Source organism: Schistocerca nitens, chromosome 2 (assembly GCF_023898315.1).
Source record: "Schistocerca nitens isolate TAMUIC-IGC-003100 chromosome 2, iqSchNite1.1, whole genome shotgun sequence".
NCBI classification, from domain to species: domain Eukaryota; kingdom Metazoa; phylum Arthropoda; class Insecta; order Orthoptera; family Acrididae; genus Schistocerca; species Schistocerca nitens.
The window spans coordinates 943,638,503-943,663,148 of NC_064615.1; the positions used below are offsets into that span (position 1 = coordinate 943,638,503).

Below are 24,646 nucleotides of genomic sequence, written 5' to 3' on the forward strand. Positions count from 1 at the left end.
ACTCTAGGACTCCAATAGAGACCTCTACGTATTGCCATCGGAGGGACGGCAAAGACGAGACTGGACTAATTACAGCACACACTGTGCATCAAACAATGATTCTTTCCGCTCTCTACACGCGAATGAAACAGAAGGAAACCCTGATACGTGGGATAATGGGAAGTGCATGCACCATAGTGGTTTGCAGAGTATGGATGTAGGTGTAGATTAACTCTCCACATATTCAGTTTCTCATGACTATACTAGGGGATGTCTTACACTCGCACAGTAAAAGGAGTGAAGAAACATGACTCGCAAAACAGTCTCAATTACGAGATGTTTCAAATTCACTACGAGCGCACGCGAAATTTACAGTGCATGGATTTAAATGCAAGATACAGGACACTGGTCAAAATCACACTACTTAAACTTTAGAGCAGGGGTGTCCCACCCGAGGCGCCCAAGCGGTGTCTCTCACACGATCGGTAAAAATAAACGAATTTCCATAAAATTTCGTTTTGTTAAGTTATGATAAATTGAATATTTTCATTTTGAAACTCCCGCCGCACCATGTTTTTCTGTCATTCTTAACATTGCCGCCTGTGCTGTACTTGAACCTCCTAGAGCCGATCCGTCAGTGGCGCGCGTCTGTTCTTAAGGCTACTTCAGTTGCAACTGCGAAACTAGAGATTTAGAGACACATAATGAAATTAATTTATAGAAATACAAAGAAAGTCTGCGTTATTTCTGTACTATTGTGCTAAAGAACCTTTTTTACCGTAGTTCTGATCACTAGATGTCGCTAGAAGTTAGAAATCTTCTGTGCACTGTAATTACTGCCAATGTCTGCTATCTAACAGTACCGTAACTCTGTTATAACAGGTTTAATTTCTATTGTATCCATTGCGACAAATAAGAACTACATTTGAACATGGACGTCTCCATAATGGGCTTTCAAGATATATTTTTGCTTTCGCGTGCAATTTGTATCATAGTAGATGATCAGTACAAATCAAAATCCGTTAGTACTGTATGTGATAGCGGAAGCTGCTCCCCTAATCCCTTACCCTTTTTCGCCCCTCAGCGGTCATCACGCTTATTGCCCACCCCCCTCCTCCCCCCACACATCCCAACCACAGTACACAAAGACCTTCATAACGTGGTTGTACTGTGCTGTATGGCCGCAAGAACTTGGCCCCTGTCAGTGGGCGGTACTTCTCGGTATATGTCGGAAGTGATCGTCTTGGAACTACCACTAACCGATGCGAACTAACAATAGATAGCGCTGCATTATTACCAGACTGTTTAATGCTGTGACTGAAGATGAGAAACCACAAGTGAACGTCAGTTGCTATCCATAATTTCAATGGCGCCTCAATTATTAATGAAATCATGTTAAATTAATTCCATCTTTCTTTTGTAGAATAAAGAATCATAAATTAATAAATTCTAAATTACTTTCATGTGTCTAAATATGTTAACTATATACCTCCGACCGTCCCTTCTCATTCTTGTTTTCGCGGTTACTGATAGTGTTAATTATGTTATGTGCGGCCAAAAAATACTCGTCTTCTTTCAGTGTGGTCAAAATGTTGAACACACCTGCTTTAGAGCTTGCGTTAGTGGCTTGAGCGGAATCAGAGACAAATTACTTCTGAAATTCTGAAGAAATTGAGCGTTTTATTAAGAACCTGTCTTCGTATAAGCATAAGTGACGGGATGGTCATCTCCTGTGTCTCATTACACTTTTTTCAACACAATAAGTAGTAGCGATAGTGATTTCGAAGTGCAATTTACTATGGTATAATGCTAAAGGCTTTACTCTGTTTTGGCCGTTCAACGGTCGAAATTATACAAAAGCATAGAAGCGTAGAGCAGAAATATCTATGGAGCCAGCTTTCAGACACGCAGGGCAAAATTTTAATCGGCACCATATATTGACTACAAAAGTCGTGTGACTACAGTACGATGTGAGATTAGCCAGTAAGTGCGCTGGAAATTTTTTAATGCAAATACATCGCTATTACAGACACATCTCATTAAAGAGTATCATGAGTTCTGTACACACAATTTGTTCACATCTTAACAATTTGAATCCGATATCTGGGATGAACTTGGACTAAATCTTTCAACGGCTAACGCAAAAACGTTTCTCTCGTTTGCGACAAGTGTTACAGCTCAGGTGCGTTTTTTGTTACCGCCACAACTATTTTTCAGGTTTTGTACTGCAGTTAATGGTTAATTTTAATTTTAATAGTTAACAGCTTCAGTTGCACGGTTTGCCTAGAATTTACCTAGGTTTCAGTCGGGATAACCAAACCTTCTTCAGAATAACAGTAACTACCGTCTTTCCACAGTGGACATCGTCAAGCTAAAACTGCAGATCCGTAAATTATCGTCAGACTATAAAACTTATCTGGAACTGCCTCGGCCCCACTTCACGACTGCGATGCGACAGCCACGAGTGCTGTGCTGGAACTCCAACGGACTGACTGCCAACAGTTTATCGAATTTATCTAGTACTTTTTTCGTTAACTTATGACCATACAGTCAAGTATAAGGGGCATTCAAATGAAACCCGCTCACTAGTGTAAAATAACGGTAACGATTTTATTAACTCAAAAATGTAGTTATACACATTACACATACTCAAAAATAGGCGCAAAAATTGTTGGCACATTTATCCCATTCCGACACTAGCCGGTCGATCCCATCCTTGAAGAAGCTAGAAGGCTGTTGTCGGATCCAGTCCTGGACCCAGTCACACACTTCGTCGACCGTTGCGAATCGATGTCCGCGAATAGCTTGTTTTACAGATCCAAACACATGAAAGTCATACGGTGAAAGGTCAGGACTGTACGGTGAATGTTCCAGCGTTTCCCACTGCCTGTCCAGGACGAGCATCGTCTTCCAGTGACTCGCGCCCATCAAGGAATCGTTTGCGCCATTCCACGACAATAGTTGCTGAACAGATCAAAGAAAACGTGAGTCTCATTTCAAATAAGTACCCCGCTCATACAATTATAGTCAGTGGTGACTTCAATCTACGCTCGATATGCTGGAAAAATTACACGTTTAAAGCCGGCAGCTGGCATAAAAAGTCATCCGAAATTGTACTGAATGCTTTCTCAGAAAGTTATTTTGAACAATTAGTTCATGAGCCCACTCGAAGCATAAATGGTTGCGAAAGCATACTTGACCTTTTAGCAACAAATAATCCTGCACAAATAGAGTATTGTGACGAATACAGGTATTAGCGACCCCAAGGCAGTTGCTGCTAAGCTGAATACCGCAACACCTCCATCAAAAAAGAAACGCAAAGTATGTCTATTTTAAAAGAGCTGGTAAAAATGCTCTTAACGCCTTTTTAAGAGACAGTCTTCACTCCTTCCGATCTGATGATGTAGGTGTAGAAAAGTTGTGGAATGTTTTCAAAGAGATAGTATCGACAGCAATTGAGAGATATACAGGGTGTTACAAAAAGGTACGGCCAAACTTTCAGGAAACATTCCTCACACACAAAGAAAGAAAATATGTTATGTGGACATGTGTCCGGAAACGCTTAATTTCCATGTTAGAGCTCATTTTAGTTTTGTCAGTATGTTCTTCCACCTACGCCCAATGGAGCACGTTATCATGATTTCATACGGGATACTCTACCTGTGCTGCTAGAACATGTGCCTTTACAAGTACGACACAACATGTGGTTCATGCACGATGGAGCTCCTGCACATTTCAGTCGAAGTGTTCGTACGCTTCTCAACAGATTCGGTGACCGATGGATTGGTAGAGGCGGACCAATTCCATGGCCTCCACGCTCTCCTGACCTCAACCCTCTTGACTTTCATTTATGGGGGCATTTGAAAGCTGTTGTCTACGCAACCCCGGTACCAAATGTAGACACTCTTCGTGCTCGTATTGTGGACGGCTGTGATACAATACGCCATTCTCCAGGGCTGCATCAGCGCATCAGGGATTCCATGCGACGGAGGGTGGATACATGTATCCTCGCTAACGGAGGACATTTTAAACATTTCCTGTAACAGAGTGTTTGAAGTCACGCTGGTACGTTCTGTAGCTGTGTGTTTCCATTCCATGATTAATGTGATCTGAAGAGAAGTAATAAAATGAGCTCTAGCATGGAAAGTAAGCGTTTCCGGACACATGTCCACATAACATATTTTCTTTCTTTGTGTGTGAGGAATGTTTCCTGAAAATTTGGCCGTACCTTTTTGTAACACCCTGTATACCACCTAAATTAATAAGTGATGGTACTCATCCCCCATGGTATACAAAACTGGTCATATCGTTGTTGGAAAATCAACAAAAAAAGCTTGCCAAATTTAAAGGAACGCAAAATCTCCAATATTGGCAAAGTTTTACAGAAGTTCGAAATATAGCGCTTACTGCAATGCGAGATGCTTTTGAAAATTTCCACAACGAAATTCTGTCTCGAAATCTGGCAGAAAACCCAAAGAGATTATGGTCATACATAAAGCACACCAGTAGCACGACGCAGTCAATACCTTCACTGCGCGATAACAACGGTGAAGTCACTGATGACAGTGCCACTAAAACAGAGTTATTTAACACCGTTTTCCGAAACTCCTTCACCAAAGAAGACGAAGTAAATATTTTTGAATTCCAATCAAGAACAACTGCCAAGATGAGAAACACAGAAGTAGGTATCCTCGGTGTAACAAAGCAGCTTAAATCACTTAATAAAGACAAGGCCTCCGGTCCACATTGTATACCAGTCAGGTTCCTCTCAGAGTATGCTGATAAAATAGCTCCATATTTAGCAATTATACACAACCACTCGCTCAGAGAAAGATACGTACCTAAAGACTGGAAAATTGCTCAGGTCACACCAATACCCAAAAAGGAAGTAGGAGTTCAAATGGTTCAAATGGCTCTGAGCACTATGGGACTCAACTGCTGTGGTTATCAGTCCCCTAGAACTTAGAACTACTTAAACCTAACTAACCTAAGGACATCACACACATCCATGCCTAAGGCAGGATTCGAACCTGCGACCGTAGCAGTCCCACGGTTCCGGACTGCGCGCCTAGAACCGCGAGACCCCCGCGGCCGGCGAAGTAGGAGTAATCCGCTGAATTACTGGCCTATATCACTAACGTCGATTTGCAGTAGGGTTTTGGAACATATACTGTATTCGAACATTATGAAATACCTCGAAGAAAACGATTTATTGACACATAGTCAGCACGGATTCAGAAAATATCGTTCTTGTGAAACACAATTAGCTCTTTATACTCATGAAGTAATAAGTGCTATCGACAGGGGATGTCAAATTGATTCCATATTTTTAGATTTTCAGAAGGTTTTCGACACCGTTCCTCACAAGCGTCCTCTAACAAAACTGCGTGCCTACGGAGTATCGCCTCAGTTGTGCGACTGGATACGTGATTTCCTGTCAGAAAGGTCACAGTTCTTAGTAATAGATGGAAAGTCATCGAGTAAAACAGAAGTGATATCCGGCGTTCCCCAAGGAAGTGTTATAGGCCCTCTATTGTTCGTGATCTATATTAATGACATAGGAGACAATCTGAGTAGCCGTCTTAAGTTGTTTGCAGATGATGCTGTCATTTACCGTCTTGTAAAGTCATCAGATGATCAAAACGACTTGCAAAATGGTTTACATAAGATATCTGTGTGGTGCGAAAAGTGGCAATTGACCCTGAATAAGGAAAAGTGTGAAGTTATTCCCATGAGTACTAAAAGAAATCAGCTAAATTTCGATTACGCGATAAGCCACACTAATCTGAAGGCTGTAAATTCCGCTAAATACTTAGGGATTACAATTACAAATAACCTAAATTGGAACGTTCACATAGAGAATATTGTGGGTAGAGCAAACCAAAGACTGCGATGCATTGGCAGAACACTTAAAAGGTGCAACAGCTCTACTAAAGAGACTGTTTACATCATGCTTGTCCGCCCTATTCTGGAGTATAGCTGTGCGGTGTGGGATCCGCATCAGGTGGGACTGACGGATGACATCGAAAAAGTACAAAGAAGGGCAGCTCGTTTTGTATTATCGCGAAATATGGGAGATTGTGTCACAGACATGATACGTGAATTGGAGAGATAATCATTGAAACAGCCGGCGGGAGTGGCCGAGCGGCTCTAGGCGCTACAGTCTGGAACCGCGCGACCGCTACGGTCGCAGGTTCGAATCCTGCCTCGGGCATGGATGTGTGTGATGTCCCTAGGTTAGCTAGGTTTAAGTAGTTCTAAGTTCTAGGGGACTGATGACCTCAGAAGTTAAGTCCCATAGCGCTCAGAGCCATTTGAACCAAGCCAATAATTGAAACAAAGCCGTTTTTCGTTGCGACGGGATCTTCTCGTGAAATTTCAATCACCAGTTTTCTCCTCCGATTGCGAAAACATTCTGTTGGCACCCACCTATATAGGAAGAAATGATCATCACGATAAAATAAGAGAAATCATGGCTCGCACAGAAAAATTTAAGTGCTTGTTTTTCCCGCGTGCCGTTCGAGATTGGAATGGTCGAGAGACAGCTTGAAGGTGATTCATTGAACCCTCTGCCAGGCACTTTATTGTGAATAGCAGAGTAATCACGTAGATGTAGATGAACGACTCAGACTGTACTCACCGTATACAGAGCCTTTAACCGTCGATACATTTCACGGCCTCCAACTCCCTTCGCCACCAACAATCGAAACACTCCTCGTTGTTCCTGCTTACACGCCAGCATGTTCGGTAGTGGACGATAACTTGTGCGACCACCTGCTCTTCGCCGTGAAACCACACTGGCGCTACGCAACATCAAACGGTGACCACGCGTCAGTCTCTCTACCAGTAGATGGCGCCACCATACCCGCAGTTACGTGGTGCCACCTTACGTGTAAGACAAAGGTAGAATCTGCAAGTGTATTCATCTCTCGGTCTCCCTCTACGATTTTTACCCTCCACGCTGCCCTCCAGTACTACAGTAAATTGGTGATCCCTTGATGCCTCAGAACATGTCCTACCAACCGATCCCTTCTTCTAGTCAAGTTGTGCACACAAACTCCTTCCCATTTCTATTCAATACCTCCTCATTAGTTATGTGATCTACCCATCTAATCTTCAGCATTCTTCTGTAGCACCACATTTCGAAAGCTTCTATTCTCTTCTTGCCCAAACTACTTATCGTCCATGTTTCACTTCCATACATGGCTACATTCCATACTTTCAGAAACGACTTCCTTACACTTAAATCTATACTCGATGTTAACAAATTTCTCTTTTTCTGAAATGCTTTCCTTGCCATTGCTAGTCTACATTTTATATCCTCTCTACTTCGACCATCATCAGTTATTTTGCTCCCCAAATAGCAAAACTCCTTTACTACTTTAAGTGTCTCATTTCCTAATCGAATTCCCTCAGCATCACCCGACTTTATTCGACTACGTTCCATTATCCTCGTTTTGCTTTTGTTGATGTTCATCTTATATCCTCCTTTCAAGACACTGTCCATTCCGTTCAACTGCTCTTCCAAGTCCTTTGCTGTCTCTGACAGAATTACAATGTCATCGGCAAACCTCAAAGTTTTTATTTCTTCTCCATGGATTTTAATACCTACTCGGAATTTTTCTTTTGTTTCCTTTACTGCTTGCTCAATATACAGATTGAATAACATCTGGGAGAGGCTACAACCCTGTCTCACTCTCTTCCCAACTACTGCTTCCCTTTCACATCCCTCGACTCTTATAACTGCCATCTGGTTTCTGTACAAATTGTAAATAGCCTTTCACCTGTCTCATACATCTTGCTCACCAGATGGTAGAGTTTTGTCAGGACTGGCTCTCCCAAGCCTATCAGTAGTTCTAATGGAATGTTGTCTACTCCCGGGGCCTTGTTTCGACTCAGGTCTTTCAGTGCTCTGTCAAACTCTTCACGCAGTACCGTATCTCCCATTTCATCTTCATCTACATCCTCTTCCATTTCCATAATATTGTCCTCAAGTACATCGCCCTTGTATAGACCCTCTATATACTCCTTCCACTTTTCTGCTTTCCCTTCTTTGCTTAGAACTGGGTTTCCATCTGAGCTCTTGACATTCATACAAGTGGTTCTCTTTTCTCCAAAGATCTCTCTAATTTTCCTATAGGCAGTATCTATCTTACCCCAAGTGAGATAAGCCTCTACATATGGGTTTGATTCAGTTTCCGCAACATCTCTTTCCACTTCTCTGACCGGAACTGAGGTCCATTGATGGAGATGATCCTGTCCACATGGCCGACTTGCGTGAGGAAATCCTTGCAGAATGCTCTACATACTGGCTGCGCAGTTGCTTTCTTGAGCGGTGTTTAAGTGACATACTTGAATGTCAGCTCTACTACCACAAGGATGTAGCAGTACCCTCTGTTTGTTCACACTAGTGAGCCCATTAAATCTGTTGCTGCAAGGTTCTTCAACTTTGGTGGGATGATGGGATATAGAGGTGCTTGCGTTGCCACAGTGACGTGCTTTGACTTCTGACACGCTTTGCAGACAGCCAAAACCCTCCGGATTCTTCTTGAAATGGCACAGTGTGCGTAATTTTAAGTAGCACTTCCTGGGTCCAAAATGTGCGTAAGTCAGGTGCGTGTGCCAGATGATCTTGTTCACCATTTCATCTGGAATGCAAACGCTCCAGGGCGCTCCTTCTCCCTCACTTCGAAAGAACAGAATACCTTTTCGTACCAAGTAAAAATGCCTCAGTTTTGATTCCCTCTTGTCTTTCACCCTCTGTTTTAGAGCAAATAGACCTGGATCCTTGTCCTGCTCCTTGCTGATGTCCTTGAGGATCTATGTTACATAATTCTCAAATGCAGTCTTCTTCATATAGAACAAGCTGTAGTTTTCATCTTCCAGTGGATTAGCCTCACTTGTTTCTAGCCCCACAGATGAACGTGACAGCGCATCTGCAGTGATGTTCTCCTTCCCTGGTATACGTGTGATTGAAGAGTCGTACTCTGGAGCAAGAGTGCCCATCTCGTTAGACTTTGTACCGGAGTCTCGCTGTGAATAGGAATACCAAGGCTTTGTGATCGGTGTATACTCTTGTTTTTCTCCCACACAAGAAAAAACGAAATTTCTCGAAACCGAAAACAACCGCCAAAGTTTCTAACTCAGTCACCGAATAATTTCTTTCAAACTTGCTGAGGACTCGGCTTCCAAAAGCAATGGTTTTGTGCACCATGTTTCCCCTTTGCTGATATCATTGGAAAATCACTGTAGCAATCCCCGAGTAGGAGCTGCTGACGCCATACAAAAGTCCTCCTCCAGGTTGGGATGCGAAAGAATTGACGCATTAATCAGCGCGGTTTTGAGGCCTTGGAATTCATCTTCCGCCACGTCGTCCCATTCCCATGGCGTCTTTTTTCCTGTGAGCTGGCATAGCCGCGGTGTCGCTAATTCCTTCACATGGACGAATCGTTTATAGAAATTTGCGATGCCAAGGAAGCCACGTATTTGTTTCTTGGTTGTTGGCGTGGCAAATTTCATAATCTCCTCTATTTTGTCCGGGTCTGGTGTGATTCCATCCGCGGTAATGATATGTCCAAGGAATTTTACTCGTGAGGTTCCTATGCATGACTTCGTGATGTTCGCGGTTACGCCGCATGCTTTGAAGGTCTGTAGGATTTCTCTGAGGATCGCATTGTGTCCTCACCACGTAGGTGGCGATCCTTTGCTTAGTGGAATCCTTTAAGATGCTATCGAGTCCTCTGATGAAACCACAATGGTAGACGTTTAAATCGATAGCATTTCCCGAATGCAAGGAACGCCGTGTATTTCCTGCAGTCTGGGTGGAGAATAATTTGCCAGAAACTGAACCACAAGACAAGAGAGGAAAAAACCGTAACACCATGGAAATTTTGTAGGAGTTCCTCCAGCTTTTCCGGACAATCTGTCTCTGGCTTAATGATTGTATTGATTCGGCACAAATCCAGCACCAAACGGAGCGAGCCGTCAGCATTCTCTACCACTGTGAGTGGGTTGTTGTACGTGGAGCTTGTTGGTTCAATGACGTCTTCGTCAAGCATCTTCTTCATCTCGAGAAAAACCTTCTGTCTGTAGGCGTGTGGGATTTGCTAGGAAGGCACGAAGAGTTTAGTGTGTTCCCGCACCTGAAACGCATACATGATATTTCGGGTTGCTCCGGTTTTTGGTAGAAAGACATCCGAGTTTTCCTTTAATATTCCTTGTAGCTATTCTTTTTCCTGTCTCTGGATGTTTACTAAACTCCCTAGCATGTGGTCAATACAATAGCACGCGCACCTCTCGTCAAATTTGCTCAACATCTTGAGCGTTGCGGCTACACTCATGGTGCCACAATTGATTTTTTTTCTTCCCCTCTTTTTTCCGCGTAGTTTAGATTGAGGCATTCGGCAGGGATTTGCCCTCGTATTGCGTGGTCGGCAAAGAAAATCTTCATGGTGCCGTCTTTATGTAAAGTCAGCTCTCCTCGCTCTACGTCCAATACGGCCTGTTATTGATTTAGGAAATCCATGACAAATATTGTCTCAAGTACCAAAGAAGAGAGAATCAGAAAGTTCGCTCCTAAGGTGTGCCCTTGACAGCTGAACGTCAAATTGGTTTGTAACTGCACTTCTGTATGCTTCCCTCTCAGAGCGCCGGTGATTTTGGTTTTCTTCAGCGTGCGTGCAGGCCAAGAATGAGTCGCAGTGCATTTCTTGTATGCTGAATCCGATATCGCCGTCAATTGGCTTCCACTGTCCACAATCCCGATTAGATTGACCTTGCCGACTGCATTGTGAACGATGGGGTGTAAATCCGGTTGTGTCATGATCTCCTTCTCTCCCCGTAGCAGTTCTCTTGTATCTTTGTACTCTTAACAGGTTAATATCGCTTGTTCAGAGAGTTTCTGCGGCATTGTTTTGAGCTGAGTCCGCAGCGGCTGTGTATCAATTCTTGTTTGAATTTTTTCTGCGTGACCCCTGCGATTGGTTAGGTGGCCTCAATTCCATATATTCGTTATGTTGGTCATTCCATTGACCTTGATGGTTGTATGTCCTGCTATTGCTTTGCTGTTGGTCCCTTGATGGCCTGGTTCGAGTTCTGTTGCTCTCTCCAGTTTCCGTTTCGTCGGTAGTTGTTGTTGTTGTTATGATTATAATTTCCTCATCTTCCTCTATTTTCCCATGATGGCCGGTTGTTCCCATTGAAGTTTGGTTTCGATTCGATCGATGTTTTCCCCCATCTCGTCCATCGTCATTCCTCTCTGGCGAATTTGGCCAGTTACGGTCATTATTTCTACTTCTTTCCCACGAGTTTTGAATTTCATTCAAGCAATCGAGTTCGCACAGCACCGTCTTGAAAGCTTCGACTGAATCGCTGCATCTACTGATGAGCATTTTCTGGTAACGTAAAGGTAATTTAATGTAGCAGTGCCTTATAATTTCCTTGGGGCTGTACGGTTAAACCAAGAATCGGTTCTTCTTGACCAGGAATTCGAAAAATTTGACAGGACTGCGGAATCCAGACGCTTCTAAGTCCTTTCCTAACATGATCTCCTGTTTTATCCTTTCCTGATTGTCTTGCGACCAGTGTGTGCTTAGGAATGCATCCTTAAATTCTTGGTAGGAGCGACAACTCTCCGCAACTCCGGGCATATGTTCTGCAATCGACCATTCTAAGAAACCACACATAAACTGGGGCTTGTACTTCAGTGGTCAAGATTCTGGTAGCACGTTATCGTACTGTGCCATCCAGGTCTTTGGATGTAATGCGTTGTTTGCCTCCTTGTAGACTTGAAAATTCTGGAAAGTCAAGAAAAGTTTGTGGTCGAAAGGTTCGATGTATCCGCCGTACGAATTTTCCCTCTCGTCTCCAGCGCGTGATTCCATGTATCCGTGCCCAAACGATCCTCGTGCACTGTTATGGTATCTCCTCCTGTTGTCAGATTCACGTAATAACCTTTCTGACCTTGGTAGACGTGTACAATTGTTTTCCTGCTCGGTCTGACATGCTGCTTGTTATCGACGGAACGTGTTCTATTACGCGTATCGCCGCGGCAGGAGCATATTCCTGCTGCATTCGCCCATGTGCAGGGAGTGTGTTCTCATATAGCGGTTCGGAGAGTCGCAAAACATTTTCTTCACTTCTGAGATGTTCTCGATGGCGCTCTACCAGACGAGATTGTGATCTTTAACTTCAGAGATTTCGGCCTCTTTGACTTCTTTCTGTTCAATTTGCTCATTTTTTCCTGAGTTTCTTGAGCTATTTTTTTACCTTGCTCTTGGAGAGTTGCAAGTGCCTTTTTTGTCCTACACACCTCAGTTCTTGCCAGTTTAACTTGTTCTTTGGCCACTGATGCGTCATTTCGAGCTACTTGCGCTATCAATCGCGCTGTTTTGGCATCGCTCTTCGCCTGGTCCGCGACCTCACGCGTTTCTGCTGTCGTTTTCTTGACATTCTCTAGCTCTTCTTGAATTCCTACGATCTCTTTCTTCATCTATACCGTCTGTGACCATTCTTATAACTAATTTGTGTCTTTCCTCCTCTTCCTCCCGTCTCTTTTTCTCTGCCTCTTGTCTCTTCCTTTCTGCCTCTTGCGCGAACTGCATGAGACCCTCAAACCGAGATACACTGCTAACAGCTCCAGGACTAGATGAACGAGATTCCATCATTGTGTGACGTTTCGTTCGTGATTCTGGTCTACCAGTTTCATTGCACTAGCAGCGCTTACATTTCGTTCTGCTGTAGTCTCCCGTTCACTTTCGTCACCTCACTGAGACACGTCGTCATACTCTGCAAGTTCTACGTTCGACATTTCTGCCTGGTCTGTAACTGCATTTACATGAGAATCCTGTGTAATATCTGCCTGATCACCGCTAAAAATCTGACGTTTAGATTAGATTAGATTTGATTAGTTTACGTTCCATAGATCCGTGCTGAGGAGATCCTCGAGGATGTGGTACATGTCAATTTTTTTTTTAAAGCTGAAATAACAATACTAATAATATGAATATATACAATACATCATTTGTTTCTATTAAAAAATTCGTCAATGGAGTAGAAGGAGTTGGCCACTAGTAAGTCTTTCAGGCTCCTTTTAAACTGATCTTTATTTGTAACTAAATTTTTTATGTTTACTGGCAAATTATTGAAGATGAGTGTTCCTGAGTAGTGGACCCCTTTTTGAACTAAAGTAAGTGCTTTTAAGTCCTTGTGCAGATCATTTTTATTCCTGGTATTGTATGTATGAACTGAGCTGTTTGTTGGAAAAAGAGATATATTATTTAGGACAAATTTCATTAATGAGTAAATATACTGAGAGGCAGTAGTTAGTATACCCAGTTCTTTCAAGAGGTTTCTACAGGACGTCCGTGAATTTACTCCACAAATAATACGTATTACACGCTTTTGGACTCTGAAAACTTTTGTTTGACTTGAAGAGTTACCCCAAAATATTATACCATATGACATTATGGAATGAAAGTAGGCAAATTATGCAAGCTTTTTCATTTTTATGTCGCCTATGTCTGCTAACACTCGAATTGCAAATACAGATTTGTTGAGGCGTTTCTGCAGTTCTGTGGTGTGCTCTTCCCAACTGAATTTATTATCAGGTTGTAATCCCAGGAATTTAAGACTGTGAACCTCTTCTATCTACTCTTCTTCGTATTTTATGCATATGCTGGGTGGAAACCTCTTACAGGTTCTAAATTGCATATAGTGAGTCTTTTCGAAGTTTAATGTCAGTGAGTTGGCTTTAAACCATTTATTAATATCCATGAAAATATCATTAGCAGATCTTTCTAGAACTACACTTGACATACTATTTATTGCAATACTTGTGTCATCCATGGTTTACAAAACACAATTACTTCCGCTACTCTGTAGCAAACGTGCCTTGCTACTTGTCAGCATGCACTCTAATTCTGACCCAAACGAATTTAAACACTACACGTTTCCTATGCCACACAGATTCTACTCTAAATTACGCTCCAGTGAGCTACCGATACCTAGTTCCTGACAACGAATTCAAATAACAGCATTCTTGTCTACGCCAACAAACGAAAATCTCAATCTATCCTCACAAATCAGCACAACGCCGTTCGCCGTCAGAAACAATCAAGTGACACAGAAGTCATAGAAACAACATGAAAATACACGTATATAATAATTAAATATTAGTACTATGTCTTTGAGCAAACAACGCGAATCTACTCTACCCAGTGCAACACATTAAACATGGGAGACAGAAACTTCACTAGGCAACACTATCTACTATCTGACGGTCACAGAAGGTACCATCAATCCGACATCCTGGTATGGGGCGCCACAATGTGAGGTAACTTGTTTGGACTATTTAACTGATTGAGAATGTTGGCAAAATTTAGTGTACTAACAACACTTCTTTTTCCAAACAAGAAATAAATTGTACTATACAAGTTATAGATTGAATTCCCTAAACAACTAACAGAAGATTAAACACTCCACTGGGTGGCGCCTGGCTGGCAAAGACAGTTTAACTGGGTGATCAGTGAGTCAAGTACTCTGGCCCTAAAAATGTGGATAACACAAGCTGAATTGATCCGACGTTGAGCAGACTTTGATTGATCAAATCTACTGAAGGTTCTCTACATAGGTGTAGCTGAGAGCAAGTGGCGATTGAGATCTGTACGCCCAGACAATGCCGGAGCGGCAGTAAGTTACCCTGTTTACTTTGTGCGGCTACGTGACTTGCAGCTGGCGAGATGTGTGCAGCGGAGGAGGTGACACGTGGAAGAATTGCAAAAAATCACATGGTCTAGCGATCAGGCAGACGGATCGCAATTCACTCTCTACCAGAGCCCTGAAATCACGGTGGATTTCAATGTGTGACACACCCGTTCGCTGGCCATACCAAAGAAAAATTTGGCTCACTTATACAACAGAAGTGCTCAAGGATACCAAACGTCAAGACAGGTAAACCAAAACCGAATAAGTGTGCCCTCGGCAAAGGAGTAGTCCGAGACGTTTGTAGTCACACTGTTGGTACAGTAAGAACTTCAGCACAGGCGCCCCAGTCTAAACTACTTGCAAGTGAAGTCAGTCTCTGGACAGGTCCCAAGTACCAACCACCCACGACAGAGCTTCGACCAGAAGTGCTTACCAGACCAAAGTCCCCCACCCAAATGCTTCCCACCCACCCAGAAAAAAATTCCGTTTTTCCCCCAAAGTGCACGAACAACACCGCCTTCACACCGTCTTCGGCCAATCACAGGGCTCTAGAGGCGCTAAATCTCCCCTCCCACACAACAGCACAAACTCATGTCGAACCAGGGCAAGAGTTATGAAACCTGCATCTCTAAAAAAAAAAAGAAACCGCCATCTACTGCCTTTTTTAAGTTTTCACAGAGTGCGAAAAGATGATTTTCTCCGAAGTCGTATGTCTTCCCATGGCAACAAGCGAACAGAGCTTGTTAGTCCTAGCTCTGAGGTGTAATAAAGATTCCATCTCTAAACGTTTTCTCAGATGCTGGAGTTTTCTTATAGAACAGGGGCGGCCAAGGGAAGTGGCTCACTGGCCTTCTTGCAATATCGACAAACAGGAAAATGTGCGAATTTTTATTACACATGGTTCTGCACACAATGCCTGGTTTACGTCTCCACTGTGTAGAAGCATTCCTTTAGACCATTGTCCCTGCCCAGGCTTCTTCTGGCACTGCAGCAGGTATCGCGGCGTTGTTCTGTTGGAGCCCTGTCCCCATGAGGCGCTGCCTTGTCTGCCCCGTACAGCTGTGAACATGTCCAGCAATATTTTCAAAGGGATGGGCTCGCTGCCAATGGCTTTCAGCTCCAAACAAGCCGTTTCTAAGAGCTAAGAATTATAAAAATACCTCATGCTTTTAGTGCCCTGCCAGGCTCCACAATGTCTACTCAGGACGTTAACTTTCTGGAGTCTCACTCAAGGTGCGTCAGGTTGTAATAAAACCTTTAATAATTATCTGTATGCGAAAAATAGGTGAGACAGTAAGTTGTCCTCTCTCATTACCAAACTTAATAAATCAGTCAAGAAGGGTAGCAGAGTGTTTTTTGTAGAAATAGCAGACAATCAGTTGTTAGTATTTCACTTACCCAATGAAGTGAAGTTTAGACAGACTGTAAATCATTTTCTGGAGAAGAGTGTGCCTAGAAGAGGATTAAGAACAGAAAAAACCGACCATGCTTTGACAACGAAATTCGGAAAATGCTGAGGAAGCAAAGGCTGTTGCAGTCTCAGTTGAAAAGAGAAAGTGCAGACCACTGCAGGCAATGATTAGCTGAGATTCCTGCACCTGTGAAAAGATCTGTGCGCGACGTACATAACAACTGCTACTGTCATACCTCAGCAAAAGATCAGGCTGAGAAAATTTTGGTCCTGTGTGAACATCACTAAGTGGTTCTAAGCTTTCCATTCTCTCACTCGTTGAACAGACTGATGTGGCCGTAGAGGATAGCAAAACGATAGCTGATGTTTTAAATTTCGCGTTCAAGAAACCGTTCATACAGAAGAGGTGAACAAACATACCATTATCTGACCATAGCACAGAGTCCTATATGGAAGACATCTAATAAGCATCCTTAGCGCAGAGAAACTACTGAAAGACTTAAAAACAAATAAGTTTGCAGATCTGGATGGAATCCCGATTCGGGTTTACAAAGATTGCTCTACGGCATTGGCCCCTTTGCTTAGTTTGCATTTATTGCGAATCTCTCGCCCAGTGCAAAGCCCCAAGCGACTGGAAAAAAGTGACTCTTCTATATGAGAAATGTAAAGGATAGGATCCGCAAAATTACAGACCAATATCCTTAACATCTGTTTGCTTCAGAATTCTAGAACATATTCTGAGTTCGAATATAATAAATTTCCTAGAGACCGAAAACGTTATGACCACGTATCAGCACGGTTTCAGAAAGCATCGCTCGTGCGAAATTCAGCTTGCCCTTTTCTCACATGACATACTGTGAAATATGGCTGAAGTGCAACAGATTCCAAATTTCTAGATTTCCGAAAGGAATTTGATACAGCGCCCCACTGCAGACGCTTAACGAAGGTACGAGCATATGGAATAGGTTCTCAGGTACCTGAGTGGCTCGAAGAAGTGGTAGAACCCAGTATGTTGTCCCCGACGGCGAGTCCCCGACGTGTATCGTCAGAGTGCCCCAGGGAAGTGCGACAGGACCACTATTATTTTCTATACATATAAATGATCTGGCGCATGGGTGGACAGCAATCTACGATTGTTTGCTGATGATGCTGCGGTGTACGGGAAGTTGTCGAAGTTGAGTGACTGCAGGAGGGTACAAGATGACTTAGACAAAATGCACTACTGACCATTAAAACTGCTATACCACGAAGATGACGTGCTACAGACGCGAAATTTAACCGACGGGAAGAAGATGCTGTGATATGCAAACGATTAACTTTTCAGACCATTCACACAAGGTTGGCGCCGGTGGCGTCACCTACAACGTGCTGACACGAGGAAAGTTGCCAACCGATTTCTCATACACAAACAGCAGTTGACCGGCGTTGCCCGGTGAAATTTTGTTGTGATGCCTCGTGTAAGAAGGAGAAATGCGTACCATCACGTTTCCGACTTTGATAAAGGTCGGAGTGTAGCCAATCGCGATTGCGGTTTATCGTATATGGAATATGGAATCGATGGGTTCAAAAGGGTAATACGGAACGCCGTGCTGGATCCCAACGGCCTCATATCACTAGCAGTCGAGATGACAGGCATCTTATCCACATGGCTGTAACGGATCGTGCAGCCACGTCTCGATCCCTGAGTCAACAGACGGGGACGTTTGCAAGACAACAACCATCTGCACGAACAGTTCGACGACGTTTGCAGCAGCATGGACTATCAGCTCGGAGACCGTGGCTGCGGTTACCCTTGACGCTGCATCACAGACAGGAGCGCCTGCGATGGTGTACTCAACGACGAACCTGGGTGCACGAATGGCAAAGCGTCATTTTTTCGGATAAATCCTGGTTCTGTTTACAGCATCATGATGGTCGCATCCGTGTTTGGCGACATCGCGGTGAACGCACGTTGCAAGCGTGTATTCGTCGTCGCCATACTGACGTATCACCCGGCGTGATGGTATGGGGTGCCATTGGTTACACGTCTCGGACACCTCTTGTTCGCATTGACGGCACTTTGAACAGTGGGCGTTACATTTCAGATGTGTTACGACCCGTGGCTCTACCCTTAATTCGATCCCTGCGAAACAACACATATCAGCAGGATAATGCACGACCGCATGTTGCAGGTCCTGTACGGGCCTTTCTGGGTACAGAAAATGTTCGACTACTGACCTGGCCAGCACATTCTCCACATCTCTCACCAATTGAAAACGTCTGGTCAATGGTGGCCGAACAACTGGCTCGTCACAATAAGCCAGTCACTACTCTTGATGAACTGTTGTATCGTGTTGGAGCTGCATGGGCAGCTGTACCTGTACACGCCATCCAATCTCTGTTTGACTCAATGCCCAGGCGTATCAAAGCCGTTATTACGGCCAGAGGTGGTTGTTCTGGGTACTGATTTCTCAGGATCTATGCACCCAAATTGCGTGAAGATGTAATCACATGTCAGTTCTAGTATAATATATCTGTCCAATAAAAAACACGTTTATCATCTGCATTTCTTCTTGGTATAGCAATTTTAATGGCCAGTAGTGTATCTAGTTGATGTGATGAATGACAGCTGGCTATAAATATAGAAAAAAGTAATTTAATGCAGATGAGTAGGAAAAACAAGCCTGTAACGTCCAGACAGAGCATTAGTAGTGTCCTCCTTAACACAGTCTCGTCGTTATATTGGGCGTAACGTTGCAAAGCGATATGAAATGAAACGAGTATGTGAGGATTATGGTAGGGAAGGTGAGTGGTCGATTCCAGTTTTTTCGGAGAATTATAAGAAAGGGTAGTTCATCTGTTAAGAAAACCGTATATAGGAAGCTAGAGCGACCCACTCTTTCTGAGTATCGCTCGAGTGTTTGGGCTCAGCACCAGGTCGGATTAAAGGTAGACACAGAAGCAATTCAGAGGCGGGCCGTAAATCTGTTACCAGTAGGTTAGCACAATACGCAAGTACTACGGCAATGCTTCGGTAACTCAGATGGGAATCCCTGGGGAGAAGAAGACGTTCTTTTCAAGGAACACTACTGAGAAAATTTAGAGAACTGGCATATGAAGTTGACTGACGCCAACGACTATTTTGCTTAAGGACCACGAAGATAAGATACGACAAGTTAGGGCTCATGCGGAAGCATATAGACGGTCGTTTTTCCCTCACTCTATTTGCGAGTGGAATGGGAAAGGAGATGACTGGTAGTGGTACAGGGTACCCCCCGCCATGCACCGTATGGTGGATTGAAGAGGATGTATGTAGATGTAGATGTAAAAACAGCTTTCTCTATCTCCGTGTTTTCTTGCGTGGAATATTCCACTGTGACATCTTCAAAATTTTGTTAGGATGTTGTTCCGAATAATCAATCTCTGTTCGTGTCATTGGCTGACCTCTAGTTACCTATTTTGATAGAGTGAGCAAGTTTTGGTGGGGCTGCTTTTTCGCAGAATGCTCAGGAGGATAGAGAAGCGAAGTTTTTCAGACACTTTTTCTCCGACATCAGATCTGGACCAGCGCAGATACTCTGGACTCTGCGTTCAGACTTCGATCTGGATGGGCTATGAGTCTCACTGCTACCAGACTCTGAGAGTTGCAGATTCTGCTCTCAAACTCTGATGCCGACTTTTGCTTTGGAAATCACTGCTTTGCTGAATACGATGTAGTTCGAATATGCGTTCATACTTGTGAGGAGAATTTTAGGAGACACGATATTTATTTAGTTCCGTGCCAGTGATCAGTTTCTTCCCTAGTTCGTTTCACGAGTGGACGTCAACACAATGGATCATGTCAAGACGTTTCTACAAGGTTGTTCATGGAGTGCCAGGTGCATGTCGTTAGGTTCTTCCTTGTCTCATTAACATCATCTTCAGATAATATGACCCACGAAATTGTTTCTGCACCACAGAAGACTGCGAAATAATGTAACAGAGATCCTCAGAGCGACTAACTTTCTTCTTGCCTTACCCGTGCACATGTGGCCTACCCATAAATGTTTAATGAATAACCCGAGTGGTCCTTTACCATGTTCATTAATGTCTTTGTTTCTCTGTCACCTGTGAATGTCCTGTAGATTTCTTTTTATTTTTTACTGATGTAGGGCGTAAAACTGAGTACATTTGGACCCATTAATTTACGAAAGCTTTTCTGCGTTAGTCAATCGTTAGCCGATGCGACTGCCATTCCCAATAGCACAACATCGCCTGCAGCGCATCTCCTGGGCTCATGACCATATCGGTTGGACTCTAGACGGCTGGAAAACCGTGGCCCAGTCAGATAAGTCCCGGTTTAAATTGGTAAGAGCTGATGGTAGGGTTAGAGTATGGTGCACAACCCACGAAGCCGTGGACCCTAGTTGTCAACAAGGCATTGTGCAAGCTGGTGGTGTCTTCATAATGGTGTGATCTGTTTTTACATGGAACTAACTGGGTCCTCTGGTCCGAGTGAACCGATCATTGACTGGAAATGGTTATTTTCGGCTACATGGAGACCATTTGCGCCATTCGTGGACTTCGTGTTCCCAAACAATGATAGAATTTTTGTGGATGATAACGTGCCATGGCAATGGGCCAGAATCGTTCGCAATTGGTTTGAAGAACATTCTGGACAATTCGAGTTAATGATTTGGCCAACCAGATCCCTAGCAATTGTGGATGGCTATAGAGGCAGCATGGCTCAATGTTTCTTTATAGGACTTCCAACGACTTGAGTCCACGGCATGTCGAGTTGCTGCCCTATGTCAAAAGGAGGTCCAACACATTAGGTGGTATCCCATTACATCTGTCACCTTAGTGTAAGAGAGACGCAAACAATCCCTTGAAAGCCTACTTAGAAAGTTACCAGAGAGCCTTTAAGTGATGAAACTGGGAATATACCGTAAACCTTTACACATTTTCCCCATAGGGATCGTGAAGATAAGATTAGATTAATTACAGTTCGCACAAAGGAGTTTTAGCAATCAACTCTTCCCGCACTTCAGACGTGAACGGAACGGGAGAAAGCCCTAATTACTGTTGTAACGGGACGTCCTCTCAGTCACGTATTTCACAGTGCTTTAAAGGGTAGGCTATAGATGTAGATCATTTAGAGTTTAGAAGTTCAATTCTACTACGGCCGGAAACCGATGACCAACATTTGAAAAGATTGTAGGTTAGTTCTTACCTCAATTTCGGATTTATTTCCGATTCACTAGTTTTGTAATGTGCGGATATCGCGGAATCCGTAATGGGCGGATATTCGAAGAAGATTATACTACTGTTGCCTTTAGAAATTAACTCTAGCTTTTGCTTCGGAGCGTTTTTATTTACTTATTTGTTTGGCGTTCGGCAGCTGACGGCCATTTAGCCTGCTAAAAGGTGAATAATTGACATAGTAAAAACCATGAATTGTTGACATGATATGAAAGCATAGTGATACAATTGTAACAAATGTTTTAGAAGCCTATTGTTGATTGACATGTACATAAGATATTTTACAATAGGTTTTACTAATTTAAAGAAATAAATGAAAGAACAATATAAAAACATTAGCTATTCACGATGACGTAGTGGCTTTCTGAAGTGCCACGTTTTACATAATATAACAAACAGTGGCGGTGGCAAGGTGGGGGGGGGGGGGGCTGTGGGGGCTATAGCCCCTCCTCTCAATAGAATATCAAATGACACTGGATAAAATGACTTCAGAAATCAGCGAATATATTCCTCCAACAGATTCAATCTTTTTTTTTTATAATTATGTAGCAATATAGGTTTCCAATTGCAGTGTATCTCAAACACATTTAACAAAAGAATAATTATTGTAACAATAAGAATAAGCCAATAAATATCATTTAACTTAAAATGGGCGTCTTATTATGTATTAATACACATTTTTACCCTGACCTCTAAAATAGTTACCAAAAACTACTTTAAACAACACCAAAATTTACCAATTTGTCGGTGGAGGACCCCAACTCTATCCTTGGTTAAGCGATATTCCATTCCCACAACCGCGCCTCCCTCCCTCCCATTAGCCCCCCCCCCTCCCCCCCGACCGACTTCTAGTATGCCCCTGATAGGAAAGTAGCTCTTTTCTAGTTCTCTTTACTTTTTATTTTCTTGTGTGGCATTTTTCTTCTTTTCCCTCTTTCTATGCGAGTATGCTTCCATTTTACTAAAGTTGTACACATCCGTTTATTTTAACGCGTGTCAGGGCGCTGGTGACCTCGACGTTGAGCGTCTGTAAGCTCCAACATACACACACACACACTCCAAAATCCCAAATGACTATCTAGTATAGCGCATGAACCATATTAGTAGACACTGCTGCGTACTGTTTTGAATACAGTATTCTGTAGATACCGGTATAATTATATATGACGAGTGCTTTGTACGACCGATAATTTTATTTGAACGGACAATCATTTGATTTTATTTTACGGGAAGAAAATAGATGCGTGAAACAAGGCCACATACCGTCGAAGATGGAACCTAAATGATACATACTTAATGAGTGAATTGGCAAACAAATATCCACTACAGAATAATGATTGCGAATACCGTATCCCTACGTGCAGTCTTCGCCACATAAAATGGAAGGGTCTCTGTTTTACTTCTCTACGACTGCCTACACCTGATTTTACGCGGGTACTTAAAAGTGTCTTATTATATAAATTTCTGTTCGATAAAATGGTTGTATTTCACATGTAAGCCTATGAAACGTCAGTTACATTGACACGCTCCACCTCATAATGGAAACTGCGAAAAACCACCGATAGTGAAACATACAATTAACTAAATAAGCGCGGGGAACTCAAACAATGTTAGATTATGTCGTTTCACAAAACTTACAGTCTTTTTATTTTATTCATTCATTTACTAGAGAGTATTTGTTTGTAGTTGTGTCATTAACAACGCTCTGTCGCTACTATTCTCCTTTGTTAACAGCTTTATCAACCGAGCCGCAGACCATAGATACATAAAATATGGATCATACTTATTACGGATATCACATGTGAAAGTAATACTGCCAGCATTTACACGCGGTGAACTGAAATGCCGGCTCGCCGTGGCGTGTACGTAGGCGGCATCTCTCACAGTATGCGTTTATAAGACAAATTCGGTCGTAGCACGCAGTGTGGTAGTAGATATCGATTTGAGCTCCCCATCTCCAAACAAATTCTTACCGTTGGTTCGCTTTTCTCCCTTCCCCTGTTCGTCACGGCACCGCAAGAACATATTCAGGTCACGATAGGAGGGAGGGGGTTGCGCACGTGTTACGATGGGAATCGCGACGTCACGCATAGCAGCGTAAAGTACTGAACAGCTGCGGAAGTTGCCGCAGTGGTTGTCTGCCGTTCGGCGAGGAGCAGTGCGGTATGACAGAAGATGACAATATTATCTACGGTATTCACACATATTTACACAGACAGTGCGTCGTCGCGTGTAGCCTTATAGTGGCCAAGTACTTCAAGCAATCACTATGAAAAACAAAACAAAGACGCAATTTTTTAAATAGTAATGATGGTGGCAGGCTGAAGTACAATGGACCCTTTCGGCATCACAAACGACAAAATTTCCGTGGAATCAGAATCTTGCACTGACACAGAGAACCATGTAGTGACAGATAATTGGACGGCGACATCCAATGCTTTCCTAACAAGCGAGGATATTGAGCTATTCAACAATGAATCTGACAACGAGCCCGAGCCTGAAACTGCGCCCAAGTCTGACACTGACAGCAACACACACAGTACGAGTCAACCAAGTGACGGCGCCAAGGGGCGAATTGGAAGTGGTAACAGAAAGAGATCCCAAGGCAAGAATAGGTATTCGAGAGCGTACAGAATCGTTGTATCCTACGAAAAACTACGCGAATTAAAGCAGAAAGTCGATCAAGCCATAAAGGTAAGCAATATGAGAGATAAAAATATTTTGCATGCGCAACATTAATACCTTACTCATTATTTCGGAGAATTAGCCACGCGTACTGTAGAAGTACCTCCTGATTTTCCTACCTCCATGAAGGTGTGAAGACCCAATTGTGAAAATAAAGATAACAGTGCTACTCGGCTCAACTCTTTCTCTTCGGTCTTGGGTAGCTAACATTTTTGTATTTTATAAAAAATACTACTCGATATTAAGCTTTTGGAATATTCACTTCCTAGAAGATTCTGTGCTGCCAAATGTAAAATGGGGTGTTATAATTTGACTCATTATTTCATGCTGGTATTGCCCTGTGTCATACTGCATCTCTCATACTAAGAATGATTTATGGACCAATAAAGTACAGTTAACAATATATTGGGCCTACTTCTGATTAGAATCAAAGATGAAATAAATTCTATGTTTTCACATTCTTGTTATGTACGGTAATTATCACAACGGTACACTACTATTTCAATTTGTGGGGTTGACATAATTTTCAGCTGAAACTTCATTTTGGCCACATATTAATATAATATTTGTTTCTTCTTCATGTAAGAAAAGTTGTCACATTTTGGAAGCAGCCACCACGTTTATTATTATTATTATTATGTTGAACTA

At 42.9% G+C, this 24,646-nt stretch overlaps 1 protein-coding gene across 1 annotated transcript in view; it reads left to right on the top strand.

Annotated features, from left to right (window-relative positions):
- The first annotated feature begins 23,457 nt into the window (after nt 1-23,457).
- Nucleotides 23,458-24,646, top strand: part of LOC126234725 (tubulin glycylase 3A-like) — a 172,161-nt gene continuing 170,972 nt past the window's right edge. The window contains exon 1 of the mRNA XM_049943473.1: nt 23,458-24,007. Within this exon, the coding sequence (XP_049799430.1) occupies nt 23,645-24,007 (363 nt within the window). The 5' untranslated portion in view covers nt 23,458-23,644. The remainder of the gene's footprint in view (nt 24,008-24,646) is intronic.